Consider the following 15,316-nt stretch of genomic DNA (forward strand, 5'->3'; position numbering starts at 1 on the left):
TGATTGGACATGATTTAGAAAAGCACACACCTGTCTATATAAGGTCCCACAGTTGACAGTGCATGTCAGAACAAAAACAAAGCCATGAGGTCCAAGGAATTGTCCGTAGAGCTCCGAGACAGGATTGTGTCGAGGCACAGATCTGGGAAAGGGTACCAAAACAGTTCTGCAGCATTGAAGGTCCCCAAGAACACAGTGGCCTCCATTCTTAAATGGAAGACGTTTGGAACCACCAAGACTCTTCCTAGCTCTGGCCGCCCGGCCAAACTGAGCAATCGGGGGAGAAGGGCCTTGGTCAGGGAGCACCAAGAACCCGATGGTCACTCTGACAGAGCTCTAGAGTTCCTCTGTGGAGATGGGAGCATTTTCCAGAAGGACAACCATCTCTGCAGCACTCCAACAATCAGGCCTTTATGGTAGAGTGGCCAGACGGAAGCCACTCCTCAGTAAAAGGCACATGACACATGAAACTAAAATTGAACTCTTTGGCCTAAATGCCAAGCGTCACGTCTGGAGTAAAACTGGCACCATCCCTACGGTGAAGCATGGTGGTGGCAGCATCATGCTGTGGGGATGTTTTTCAGCGACAGGGACTGGAAGACTAGTCAGGATCGAGGCAAAGATGAACGGAGCAAAGTACAGAGAGATCCTTGATGAAAACCTGCTCCAGAGCGCTGAGGACCTCAGACAGGGGACGAAGGTTCACCTTCCAACAAGACAACGACCCTAAGCACACATTCAAGACAATGCAGGAGTGGCTTCGGGGCAAGTCTCTGAATGTCCTTGAGTGGCCCAGCCAGAGCCCGGACACGATCTAACATCTCTGGAGAGACCTGAAAATATCTGTGCAGCAACGCTCCCCATCCAGCTTGAGAGGATCTGCAGAGAAGAATGGGAGGAACTCCCCAAATACAGGTGTGCCAAGCTTGTAGCGTCATACCCAAGAGGACTCGATGCTGTAATCGCTGCCAAATGTGCTTCAACTAAGTGAAGGGTCTGAATACTTATGTAAATGTTATATTTTTTATAAATTAGCAAAAATGTCTAAAAACCTGTTATTGCTTTGTCATTATCGGGTATTGTGTGTAGATTGATGAGGGAAAAAAACAATTTAATCAATTTTAGAATAAGGCTGTAATGTAACAAAATGTGGAAAGTCAAGGGGTCTGAATACTTCCCGAAGGCACTGTAAATATAAATGTATGTGCTTGTGTAAACATGTCTTTGTCTTTGCAGCTGTTTGACCCAGTGGGTGAATAAACTTGCTTTGAGCTTTTTCTAGTTGTCTGTGAGTTTTTACTCTGTTTGTTCAGAACCTAACACTAGAAACCAGCTAGCACTAGGACCCACAATAAACACAACCAAGGCACAAAACTAGCCAACATAACAACAGCAAGGAGAGTGTGGTGACTTACTCAGTGCGATTAAATGCTGGGGCCCATCAAAACAGTAACGCAACGGAGGCAGTGTTACCAGTATGATAGCCAGGAGAGAAGCGCCTTGGAGGGGATGTAGTTTCCAGTACAGGCCGGTGGAAAGCCGGGAGGTTGGCAAGCGCTACACCGAAAAGCTTTTCAGCTATTTAGCCTAGGTATAATTTTACAAGCCCTGAATTCATTAGATTATTCCTGACTGTTTGAATTGCAGTGTATTGACCTTTAATTTAGCATCAAAGCTTATGTAGAGAAAACAAAACAAAAACATTTAGATATATATTGTGATTCGCCCATAAGTATGCATAAATCTAGATATGATTTTTAGGCCATATCGCTCAGCCCTACTGGTCACATATCTCTACTCTTGTAGAAGAGCTTATTGTGAGGGTTGGTGTAGTTTACATTATGAATGTGATAGCTACTTACTCTGTCATTGACTCCTGGCTGTTGGTGTGGTGGTGGTGGTGTTGTTGTTGCTGCTGTGCTCTTCTTGGCATGCCACTCCTGCTGATGACTTAACAAACAAACAAACCAGAGCTTCTCAAATGACCTTCTAAATCAGTTACAAAGAGGAGGATCGTGAACTCAACTGGCTCCGACCCAGGATAAACTCAGAGAGCTAAACAGAGCTATTCAATTCTGCTGTGTCACTGGCAGGAGCAGGCTGCCAAGAAGACACCCACTACAGTGGATTGTGTGTGCGTGATTGTGCATCTGAGTGTGCATTGTGTGCGGGAAGGACTGTTAATCTCAGACAGGCTGACCCAGTCCATGCCCCTATCTGACCTCTGACCCATCTCTGTGTGTGTGTAGGTGCGATACCGTAGAGACCACCTCTCTGGCCGGCAGCTCCAGCACTTCCCCATGCTGGATGAACTCATGAAGGACATGTGTGACTGCTCCGCCCTGCTGTCAGTGGTGCACTTCTACTGCCCCGAATTTATGAGGCTAGAGGGTAGGTTGTCTTCTAACTGCCTTGAACTCATGAGTTCAGAGGTGTCAAAGATACCGGATCCGGCCTGTGAGCCGATTCAATGCTGGTGGTTTGAGTAAAAAATTATAAAAACTCAATCTACATTGATATTACTAAAACCGAATAGAAACTGTGTAAAGATGGTAATAGCCCTACATGTATAAAGTCTCTTCACTTGAATCATCAAAGCGTCAAGCATTGAACATTTAAAAAAGGATGGTTAGAGGACATGCGTCCCACGGGGAAAAATGAGTTTCACACATCCGTGGGCTAGAGGGTACCCAGAGGAGGACGGAAAATAGGTGTCCTCCGGCTACACCATGGTGCTACCCCAGGAGACAGGACGATCAGCTGTCCGTCCTGTCTCCTTGTAGCGCTGTCTTAGGCGTCTCACAGTACGGACATTGCAATTTATTGCCCTGGCCACATCTGCAGTCCGCATGCCTCCTTGCAGCATGCCTAAGGCATGTTCACGCAGATGAGCAGGGACCCTGGGTATCTTTCTTTTGGTGTTTTTCAGAGTCAGTAGAAAAGCCTCTTTAGTGTCCTAAGTTTTCATAACTGTGACCTTAATTGCCTACCGTCTGTAAGCTGTTAGTGTCTTAACGACCGTTCCACAGGTGCATGTTCATTAATTGTTTATGGTTCATTGAACAAGCATGGGAAACAGTGTTTAAACCCTTTACAATGAAGATCTGTGAAGTTATTTGGATTTTTACGAATTATCTTTGAAAGACAGTGTCCTGAAAAAGGGACGTTTCTTTTTTTGCTGAGTTTATGTTCTTTAATTCACAGAAAAATGTCTGATGGGCTACATATTAAGTCATTTGGATGTCTCTCTCATCGAGCTGGTTCCCGCTTATAAATATCTGGGCGTCTGGATTGATAAAGATCTAACGTTTAAAAAAAGATACTGATGAGATAGTTAAAAAGCTAAGATTTAACGTGGGCTTCTTTTTTAGAAATAGATCTTGCGGCTCCATGAACAGAAGGAAGCAGATTGTGCAGTCTTGACTATGGAGAAACTATTTACCAGAATTCAGCAGCCACTATTCTTAAACCTTTGGATGCCGTCTACCATAGCGCCATTCGTTTTATCACAGGTGACAGTTTTAATACTGACCACTGCATCCTGTATCAGAAGGTCGGCTGGACCTCACTAAAGTTCCGTAGATCATTTAATTACTCCCTTCTTGTTTACAAAGCTCTGCTCCACAAGCTTCCAACATACCTCACTTCCCTATTGAAATATACAAATATGAGATACCAAACACATTCGCAGGGTTGGTTAACTCTTGAGGTCCCGCTTGTCTCCACAATGTTTGGTAAATTCACCTTTTAGATTTAACCCACCGCAGTTGTGGAATACGTTACAAAACAAATTGCACCTGAATTCCCAGGTGCTGATAGGGCAGTGATGCAACCAGTCAGGATGCTTTCAATGGTGCAGCTGTAGAACGTTTTGAGGATCTGAGGTCCCATGCCAAATATTTTCAGTCTCCTGGGGGGGAATAGGCTTTGTCGTGCCCTCTTCACGACTGTCTTGGTGTGTTTGGACCATGATGGGCGGCAGGTAGCTTAGTGGGTAAGAGCGTTGTGCCAGTAACCGAAAGGTCGCTGGTTCTAATCCCCAAGCCGACTAGGTGAAAAATCTGTCGATGTGCCCTTAAGCAAGGCACTTAACCCTAATTGCTCCTGTAAGTCGCTCTGGATAAGAGCGTCTGCTAAATGACTAAAAATGAAAAATGAAATGAAATAGTTTGTTGGTGATGTGGTCCCGCTGTGATAGTTTGTTGGTGATGTGGTCCAACCACCCTTATTAGTTCACACCGCTTCGATCCTAACAAAGATCCTTGAGAAAATGTATTAACTGTTAAGTAACAAAGGTTGTGTGTTGGAGTAAGTGGGTGTGAGGCAGGGTCAGTGCTATCCTGGATCATTGGGATGTCCCTACCCTAACCTTAACCCCTACCTTAACCCTAACCTTAACCATTTAAAATGTCAACTTTAATGGGGTAGGGACGTCCAATGATCCCAGATAGCGCGGACCGTGTGTGCAGGGCTGTAGCTACATACCCTTCATGGCCAAGAGTATGTGGACACCTGCTCGTCGAACATCTCATTCCAAAATCATGGGCATTCATATGGAGTTAGACCCCCCTTTTCTGCTATAAAAGCCTCCACTCTTCTGGGAACGCTTTCCACTAGATGTTGGAACATTGCTGCGGGGTCTTGCTTCCATTCAGCCACAAGAGCATTGAGGTCGGGCACTGATGTTGGGGGATTAGGCCTGGCTCGCAGTCGGTGTTCCAATTCATCCCAAAGATGTTCAATGGGGTTGAGGTTAGGGTTCTGTGCAGGCCAGTCAAGTTCTTCCACACCGATCTCGACAAACCATTTCTGTGTGGACCTCGCTTTGTGCACGGGGTCATTGTCATGCTGGGCCTTCCCCAAACTGTTGCCACAATGTTGGAAGCACATAATTGTCTAGAATATCATTGTATGCTGTAGCGTTGATTTCCCGTCACTGGAACTAAGGGGCCTAGCTCAAACCATGATAAACAGCCCCAGACCATTATTCCAACAGTTGGCACTATGCATTCGGGCAGGTAGCGTTCTCCTGACATCCACCAAACCCAAATTCGTCCGTCGGATTGCCAGATGGTGAAGCGTGATTCATCACTCCAGAGAATGCGTTTCCACTGCTCCAGAGTCCAATGGTTGCGAGCTTTACACCACTCCAGCCGACGCTTGGTATTGCGCATAGTGATCTTAGGCTTGTATTACAGCTATTTGACCATGGAAACTCATTTCATGAAGCTCTCGACAAACAGTTATTGTGCTGACATTGTTTCCAGAGGCAGTTTGGAACTCGGTAGTGAGTGTTGTAACCGAGGACAGACCATTTTTACGTGCTACACGCTTCAGCGCTCGGCGGTCCTGTTCTGTGAGCTTGTGTGGATTACCACTTCGCGGCTGAGCCGTTGTTGCTCCTAGGTGTTTCTACTTTGAAGGGGTGTCCACATACTTCTATGTAATGTAGTGTATAAGGACACCAAGGTCCTAGTTTTTACTTTTTTTAGGAACTCAGTCAGGGTCTCAACTTACTGTTGAAAGTTAGCATAGTAGAATTCACAAGGTGCAATTTCGAAACTTGGTTGTGCATCAGCAGTTCAAGTTCTCGCGCTGCTCGTTCGCGCTGCTCGTTCGCGCTGCTCGTTCGCGCTGCTCGTTCGCGCTGCTCGTTCGCGCTGCTCGTTCGCGCTGCTCGTTCACGCTGCTCGTTGGTAATTGAATGCTCCTGCTACCTGTCTACCTCCCGCTCGTATAGTGTATGTGCAGCCAGGTTCCAGACAGTAAGTCCTCTGCTTTCTTGCGGTTTGCCGTACTGGTGTGTGACTCGGGTGTGCGTTGCTTGTGTGTTTCACTGGCTATGCTTGTTTTGGGGATATGGGTTGTGTTTGCGACCCCACTGTGGCTCATAGCAAACTTTCAGTAAATTCCTGTCAAGAAGAGAGACACGGAAGCCCAGCTAGCCTGTAGTTTCAAATGGAGGTCACTAATGAACGTTTTCAATGCTGCATGAGCTGTGTTTATTTTGCTCTGTTCTGGGACAATGTGGACCGTCCGGACTTTCAATGTAGCAAGGTTTGCTTGCAGATGACTACAGGGGAGAAGTGGCTACTCTTAGCAAACAAGTAGCGAACTTACACAAACTACTGGGGAATCCACGTCCGCCTACTTTCTCTTCTACTCCAGTAGCTGGACGCCTCACTGGCCCGGTGGGAGTGTCGCCGTCGTGTCATCTCTCCACTGCCGACTGGCCGGTGCTCTGCGGGGATCCCTCCCCAAAGGGGTCTCCCCCTTCCCCGGAGAATGGAGTTAGTAGGATGCTTCTGGATGACTTAGTGGATGTTCCTTTTCTTGACCCTACCAACCAGCCATGGAGGCACGTCACTCACCGTGGAAGTCGAAAGCAGCAGCCTTTGGCAATAGGAGCCTCCTTGGTGGTGGGAAGCCTGTACCGGATACAGACTTCAAATAGGTTCCGGAGGTTCCCGACGCCTTCATCCCTGGGGGCTACCGCTTCGAGATTGGACCCGGAGGTACCTGCTTCTTGGTCCCCTGTTCTGTCTCCTTCTCCGGTGGCTTCTACGGTGAATGAGGCTTTGTTGGTTATGGGAGACTCAAACCGGTTGCCAAGAGTTGCGGGCGTGCGAGATTCCCCCTCTCGCAAGTCCTCAACTGGTCTCCCGAATTATGCGACCCGTAGGAATGGGTGGGTTTCCTGTCCCGTCGTCTCGCCGGCTGTTGTTTTAAGCAGCTCTATGGTAAGAAACGTCTCGGTTCCTGAAGCAAAATCCCTGGCTACCCCGGGGCTCGAGTACAGGATATTACTAGGCTGCTCCCCACCGTTCTACGTCAGTGCACAGAGATTGATGCTGTTGTAGTCCATGTGGGATTTAATGACATTAGGAATGGTAGCTCAAAACGGCTGAAACAGGATTTTGAAGAATTGATTGGGTCTCTGCTGGACACCAAAAGACGTCCTATCATTTCTGGCCCTGTGCCGTCGCTTGGTCGATGCAGTGAACGTTTTAGCAGGCTACTAGCACTTCACAACTGGCTACATGACTACTGCACCTCCATGGGTGTAACTTTTGTAGACAACTTTGACACCTTTTGGAAGCAGATGATGCTTTATAAGGAGGATGGGATCCACCCTAATCATTTGGGTGCCTGGATCCTGTCCAAACACTACAGGGCAGCGCTGAAGCTTTGACTGATCAAATCAAGCTCCTCAAAGGTATTTACTCCCATTAAATCGCAGCGATATAATTCTGCCACAGCTTCCCATGTTGATAGGGGTATTGTAAATAGTAATTCTGTGACTGTTAATTTAATTTCCATTGATAGCTCTGTTAGCTCCGTAAGGAACCCACTGTTGTTCGCTCCACCTATACTATTAATAGTGTTATATCACGCTATCGTATTGCTACATGTGCTCATACGCATAGGGGTGTTGTCAATAGTAATCTTGTGCACATTTACCTGGATTCTACTATTAGCTATGCAACTTTGAATCCATTCAGGAAGCCCATTTGTGTCTAGCTCATCCAGTTGTATTGACTCTTGTGTCACCATGGATACTCCTGCTGTTTTCAAATCTTGCAGAGGGCTTGGACTGTTACATATAAATGTGCGAAGCCTGATGTCTAAACTAGACTTTTATGGATGTCTGGGCGCATGACACTAGCCCAGACGTTCTGGTTATCTCAGAGACCTGGCTGAATAATTTGATTATGGATAAGGACGTTGCCGTTGCTGACTACAACATTTTCAGATGTGATAGACAAATCTACTCTTATGGCATCATGCTCTCTTAGCATCTCTGTCCCCTAAATGTGTGAGCTGTTGGTTGTAAAAGTGTCCATAAGCCAAAATATGCATATATTTATTGCTGCGGTATACTGCCCCTCAGCCACTTCGGCGGAGGCGGAGGCTGTTGGTATTATTTCTGATTATTTAAAACCCTTTCTGGTATCTGAACTGGTTGTTTTAGGATATCTAAATCTTGATTGGCTTACATATCCCTCAGATCAGTTTAAGAATATCTGTCTTGAGTTCAACTTGACTCAGCTGATAACGAAACCGACTCGGATTAATGTAAAAAACCTAGCAAACGCCTCATTGATTGACGTTATCCTGACTAACTGTCCCCATAAATATTTGGCTAGTGGTGTTTTTGCAAATGATATCAGTGGCCACTGCCCTATTGCTTACATTAGAGATACTAAACAGAAATACTCTGACCCTAGTGTAATTGTGAAGATAAATTTTTTTTCGTTCCTTCATGATCTATATTATTCAGAGTTTTTTTCTACTAGCTGCATACCAGACCCTGTTTTGGTACTCACCTGTACTCTCAGACCTCCTCTTGGTAAGAAACCAAGGCTGGGCCAAGGTTAGACAAACTGGCTTATTAGCTGATTGGCAGCTATTTAGGCAATTGAGAAATAGGTGCTCTGCCTCGGTTAAACAGGACAAATCAAACTACTTCCTTAGCGCTAGGGCAGACTGTTAGTGATCCCTCTTAATTTTAGAAAACCGTTAATTCACTGAAGCTGAGTAATTCCTCTACTTTCCTGCCTAAGCAAGTAGATTTAGACTCCTGCATCATTACTGAAAAAGTTGATTTGTGATGCTTTTAATCAGCATTTTATCTCAGCTGGTTTCTTATTTGAAAGAAATGGTGGTCATACTGGTCTTGGCCAGTCAGTTGACTGTTCTTCCCACATACAGCCTCCAGTTGTCTCGATGGATGATCAGTCAACCTCACGTGACTTTGGAAATGGTAGTCAGGGTTTTTCTTTTTGGCAACTTGCTGCCTTATTAGCTATTGACACCAAGAAGTCATTAGGGGCTGACAATTTGGACCAGTTTTTGCTTAAGTATGCAGCATCCCTCATTGCTGGCTCAGTAACACACATTTTTTATTCAACTTTAGTATCTGGAAATATTCCAAAAGTGTGGAAAGCAGCTTTTGTGCTGCCACTCCATAAGGGCGGGGATAGTAGTGATCTCGATAATTATTGACCCATTATCAGGCTCCCTTGTCTTGCGAAAATCCTAGAATCATTGGTCAACAAACAGCTACGTTATTTTCTATCTGTAAATGGTATTCTTAATGTTAATCAATCCAGATTCAGACCTAAACATAGTACCACTACGGCTACCATGCTTGTTGTAAATTATATTGCAAATGCCTTAGATGGTAGAAAGAATTGTGCTGCCATGTTTGTAGCTTTTGGTAATGTAGACCATGTTATTCTGTTGAATAAGCTGTCTTCGATAGGGTTTGGTACTGATGCTTGCCGATGGTTTCATAATTATCTCAATGACAGGATCTAAATGTTATTACATTCCCAATATTCTTAATATAAATGTCTAAGACAAATGTCAAAGAGAATAACAACACACTGTTGAAACCATTTAGCAAATTGTCTTATACTCCCCTATCATATTGGCGACCTCACCGCAGAGTTTTTTTTTAGGGGGTAGATCAGCTTTAATATTGCAAATAGATTGTAACTTCCATCAATGTAATGGTCTGCATCACTTCCAATCCCCCATATGTTTTTTTTCTACATACATACATACATACATACATACATACATACAGTGGGGAGAACAAGTATTTGATACACTGCCGATTTTGCAGGTTTTCCTACTTACAAAGCATGTAGAGATCTGTCATTTTTATCATAGGTACACTTCAACTGTGAGAGACGGAATCTAAAACAAAAATCCAGAAAATCACATTGTATGATTTTTAAGTAATTAATTTGCATTTTATTGCATGACATAAGTATTTGTTACATCAGAAAAGCAGAACTTAATATTTGGTACAGAAACCTTTGTTTGCAATTACAGAGATCATACGTTTCCTGTAGGTCTTGACCAGGTTTGCACACACTGCAGCAGGGATTTTGGCCCACTCCTCCATAGAGACCTTCTCCAGATCCTTCAGGTTTCGGGGCTGTCGCTGGGCAATACGGACTTTCAGCTCCCTCCAAAGATTTTCTATTGGGTTCAGGTCTGGAGACTGGCTAGGCCACTCCAGGACCTTGAGATGCTTCTTACGGAGCCACTCCTTAGTTGCCCTGGCTGTGTGTTTCGGGTCGTTGTCATGCTGGAAGACCCAGCCACGACCCATCTTCAATGCTCTTACTGAGGGAAGGAGGTTGTTGGCCAAGATCTCGCGATACATGGCCCCATCCATCCTCCCCTCAATACGGTGCAGTCGTCCTGTCCCCTTTGCAGATCCTCATCCTTCTTCTTCCTGCAAACACGGCGAGTGGAGTTTAGACCAAAAAGCTCTATTTTTGTCTCATCAGACCACATTACCTTCTCCCATTCCTCCTCTGGATCATCCAGATGGTCATTGGCAAACTTCAGACGGGCCTGGACATGAGCTGGCTTGAGCAGGGGGACCTTCCGTGCGCTGCAGGATTTTAATCCATGACGGCGTAGTGTGTTACTAATGGTTTTCTTTGAGACTGTGGTCCCAGCTCTCTTTAGGTCATTGACCAGGTCCTGCCGTGTAGTTCTGGGCTGATCCCTCACCTTTCTCATGATCATTGATGCCCCACGAGGTGAGATCTTGCATGGAGCCCCAGACCGAGGGTGATTGACCGTCATCTTGAACTTCTTCCATTTTCTAATAATTGCGCCAACAGTTGTTGCCTTCTCACTAAGCTGTTTGCCTATTGTCCTGTAGCCCATCCCAGCCTTGTGCAGGTCTACAATTTTATCCCTGATGTCCTTACACAGCTCTCTGGTCTTGGCCATTGTGGAGAGGTTGGAGTCTGTTTGATTGAGTGTGTGGACAGGTGTCTTTTATACAGGTAACCAGTTCAAACAGGTGCAGTTAATACAGGCAATGAGTGGAGAACAGGAGGGCTTCTTAAAGAAAAACTAACAGGTCTGTGAGAGCCAGAATTCTTACTGGTTGGTAGGTGATCAAATACTTATGTCATGTAATAAAATGCAAATTAATTACTTAAAAATCATACAATGTGATTTTCTGGATTTTTGTTTTAGATTCTGTCTCTCACAGTTGAAGTGTACCTATGATAAAAAATTACAGACCTCTACATGCTTTGTAAGTAGGAAAACCTGCAAAATCGGCAGTGTATCAAATACTTGTTCTCCCCACTGTATCTACCAACAATTTTAATTTAAAAAAAAAAGTATTTAGTCAGTCACCAATTGTGCAATTGTGCAAGTTCTCCCACTTAAAAAGATGAGAGAGGCCTGTAATTTTAATCATAGGTACATGCCAACTATGACAGACAAAATGAGAACTCTTTTTCCAGAAAATCACATTGTAGGATTTTTAATGAATTTATTTGCAAATTATGGTGGAAAATAAGTATTCGGTCAATAACAAAAGTTTCTCAATACTTTGTTATATACCCTTTGTTGGCAATGACACAGGTCAAACGTTTTCTGTAAGTCTTCACAAGGTTTTCACACACTGTTGCTGGTATTTTTGCCCATTCCTCCATGCAGATCTTCTCTAGAGCAGTGATGTTTTGGGGCTGTCGCTGGGCAACATGGACTTTGAACTCCCTCCAAAGATTTTCTATGGGGTTGAGATCTGGAGACTGGCTAGGCCACTCCAGGACCTTGAAATGCTTCTTACGAAGCCACTCCTTCGTTGCCCGGGCGGTGTGTTTGGGATCATTGTCATGTTGAAAGACCCAGCCACGTTTCATCTTCAATGCCCTTACTGATGGAAGGAGGTTTTCACTCAAAATCTCACGATACATGGCCCCATTCATTCTTTCCTTTACACGGATCAGTCGTCCTGGTCCCTTTGCAGAAAAACAGCCCCAAAGCATGATGTTTCCACCCCCATGCTTCACAGTAGGTATGGTGTTCTTTGGATGCAACTCAGCATTCTTTGTCCTCCAAACACGACGAGTTGAGTTTTTACCAAAAAGTTATATTTTGGTTTCATCTGACCATATGACATTCTCCCAATCCTCTTCTGGATCATCCAAATGCACTCTAGCAAACTTCAGACGGGCCTGGACATGTACTGGCTTAAGCAGGGGGACACGTCTGCACTGCAGGATTTGAGTCCCTGGCGGCGTAGTGTATTACTGATGGTAGGCTTTGTTACTTTGGTCCCAGCTCTCTGCAGGTCATTCACTAGGTCCCCCCGTGTGGTTCTGGGATTTTTGCTCACCGTTCTTGTAATCATTTTGACCCCACGGGGTGAGATCTTGCGTGGAGCCCCAGATCGAGGGAGATTATCAGTGGTCTTGTATGTCTTCCATTTCCTAATAATTGCTCCCACAGTTGATTTCTTCAAACCAAGCTGCTTACCTATTGCAGATTCAGTCTTCCCAGCCTGGTGCAGGTCTACAATTTTGTTTCTGGTGTCCTTTGACAGCTCTTTGGTCTTGGCCATAGTGGAGTTTGGAGTGTGACTGTTTGAGGTTGTGGACAGGTGTCTTTTATACTGATAACAAGTTCAAACAGGTGCCATTAATACAGGTAACGAGTGGAGGACAGAGGAGCCTCTTAAATAATAAGTTACAGGTCTGTGAGAGCCAGAAATCTTGCTTGTTTGTAGGTGACCAAATACTTATTTTCCACCATAATTTGCAAATAAATTCATTAAAAATCCTACAATGTGATTTTCTGGATTTTTTTTCTCCATTTGTCTGTCATAGTTGACGTGTACCTATGATGAAAATTACAGGCCTCTCTCATCTTTTTAAGTGGGAGAACTTGCACAATTGGTGGCTGACTAAATACTTTTTTTCCCCACTGTAATTTAAAAAACTGTTCGCTAGGCGTAGGCAAAACCATAAGCAAATAGGTAAACTGGGATAATTCTAAAGAGTTAATCAGGGTGATTTTTCCACAAATAGACAGGTATTTACCTTTCCATGGTAGCATGATCTTATCTATTTTTGCTAACTTTCTATTAAAATCCATTGGAGTGAGATCATTTATTTCATTTGGGATATGTATTCCGAGTATATCCACATCCCCATCAGACCATTTGTATTGGTAAACTACATCCAATACATAATATAGTAGATTTATCATAATTTGGTTGTAATCCAGAGAGGTTAAAAAATGTATCTAGATCCTCTATGAGGCTGTGGAGGGATTCAAGTTGTGGATTTAAAAGAAAACATGAATCATCAGCGTACAATGACACGTTTTTGTTTTTAAACCCTGGATTTCTAATCCCTTGATATTATTGTTGGATCTGATTTTAATAGCTAACATTTCGATGGCCATAATAAATAGATATGCCGATAGTGGACAACCTTGTTTTACTCCTCTTGACAGTTTAAAACTTTCTGAGAAATAGCCATTATTTACTATTTTACACCTAGGGTTAGTTACTATACATGATTAACCCATTTTATGAGTTTCTCCAAAATTGAAATGCTCCAGGCATTTATATATAAACTCTAGTCATACTTTATCAAATGCCTTTTCAAAGTCTGCTATGAATAGCAGGCCTGGTTTCCCAGATTTGTCATAGTGTTCTGTTGTTTCAAGTACTTGGCTTATATTATCTCCAATGTATCGTCCATGTAAAAAACCTGTCTGATTGGAATGAATAATGTCCGACAATACCTTTTTAATTCTATGCGCTATACATTTTGCTATAATTTTTGCATCACCGCAGAGTTACAGGGTCAGGGAGTTAGAGGGCTAACCCTTAGGCAGAAATCCCAACCATATAGCAGACCCAATCTGGTGAGATTTGTATTGAAGCAAAGACAAAACAAAACAACAACGGCAATACACTTATTCATATTCACAAACGTTTACATATTATACTTAAATCTCACCCAATGTCTCTAGCCTCTCTGGCAAGGGTGATCTGGCCTCACCAGAAAGTCAGAACAGAGGTCAGAGATCATTCAACACCATTAAATAGTCTGTTCTTTCCCTTTTCTTTCCCTGTACTTCAGACTAATTATTTAAAGAAATTTCAAACATTCTGTGTACAAGGTTTGCATTGGGTTTTTCAGTACATTTCTTATCAGGAGAACTTACATGTGTGCAACCAAAATTGAGACAATAGATCCTTCTGAAAATTTCATTTTTGTGCTATTTAAGGTGCATCTAACCTGTGAAGAACCTACTAAAACCAAATAAAAAGACCCCACACAATAAATCAGACCCAGTATTAACACCACTAACAAATATTCATAACAGGTGTGTGTGCTGGTGTGTGTGGTAAATGTAGGGCAAAAACAAAAATGTCCAGGCCTTACTTAATTAGGAGCTCCCTTTACGACCGGATCCGGGTACCTTTATACTTTATAGAACTGCAGAATTTCACTAACTGCTTGCCCAAGACAACAGCCTCGGGAAGCATTTCAAAGGGAGAGATAGGGACTCCCCATCCTCTCCTGGCAGAGAAAATGTACATTTCGTTTTCACTATGCTAAATCTTAAATTAGCAACACAAAGGTTTTAATTACAGACAAAACAAAACATGATAACTTCTGTTCACAGGGAGGCCACTGTCCTCCCTCCACTCTTTAATCATTTGTGTTTTAATCCACCACAACATTTACTGTATATACTATATCCAATCTCCATTGGATATTCACTGTTTGCTTCACACTCATTAATGTCTTCTATTTTAAGATTAATATGCACTGAAATGAGACAGATCTACTTTTTGGCCCATTGTAATCAAAGCAGTGTTATGCAAAACCATTTCCGTCGCCAGTACTGCCCTCAAACACAGTGGCATTCTTCTCGCCACCGAATCTGACGATTTACTCCAGTACATGACTGGTCTCTCTTTTCCTCCATGATTTTGCGTAACCACAGCACTACAATGCCCTTCTTGCTCATGAACAATTTATTTTTTAAAGGTAATTTTAGGTTTGGTAACCCCAATGCTGGCGCTTGACACAATTGCTTTTTTAAACTTTACAATTACAATTTGTTACGTGAATTTCTATCTCTACTTCAACCTAAGCTTGAATCATTACCAGAGGTTGTAAGGCTCTGGTTTTAATCATCAATGATTCAAGGTCCACAACCCACAAGTATTATCTGTATTTTTATTCATGGAGAGAGCTCTGCCGCCAAAAACACAAACATACGGTTTTATACCTCCTGAACTTGACTCCTCCCACCTTTAGGTGGCTTTTCTAAACAGTTTCCGCCTTCCCCTTCACCCTTGAATGTTTAGTACTGCCCCCTCTGTTAGTGGGTTGACACTACATGATAATTCTAACATTTATACTGTATTTGGGGTGAAATCCTTTAGTCATTATTCTTAAAATCCAAATTAATCTAACAATCCACCCCTTTGACTAAATATTCCCACATTCAGGATAAATGT

The 15,316-nt window shown here is 43.4% G+C and overlaps 1 protein-coding gene across 2 annotated transcripts in view; it reads left to right on the top strand.

The window, feature by feature from the left end:
- The window catches only part of LOC311127651 (calmodulin-regulated spectrin-associated protein 1-B-like), a 190,689-nt gene that overhangs the window by 123,578 nt on the left and 51,795 nt on the right, over nt 1–15,316 (top strand). Inside the window, exons 1-2 of one of the 2 annotated variants that reach the window (XM_084159486.1) lie at nt 1,417–1,591; nt 2,250–2,391. In XM_084159486.1, the coding sequence (XP_084015612.1) occupies nt 2,301–2,391 (91 nt within the window). In that variant the 5' untranslated portion in view covers nt 1,417–1,591; nt 2,250–2,300. Of the gene's footprint in view, nt 1–1,416; nt 1,592–2,249; nt 2,392–15,316 lie in introns of those variants that run through there. The other variant, XM_084159485.1, reaches the window with a different exon arrangement.

The sequence above is a fragment of the Coregonus lavaretus genome (genome assembly GCF_964263955.1).
Source record: "Coregonus lavaretus genome assembly, chromosome: 4".
NCBI classification, from domain to species: Eukaryota; Metazoa; Chordata; class Actinopteri; order Salmoniformes; family Salmonidae; genus Coregonus; species Coregonus lavaretus.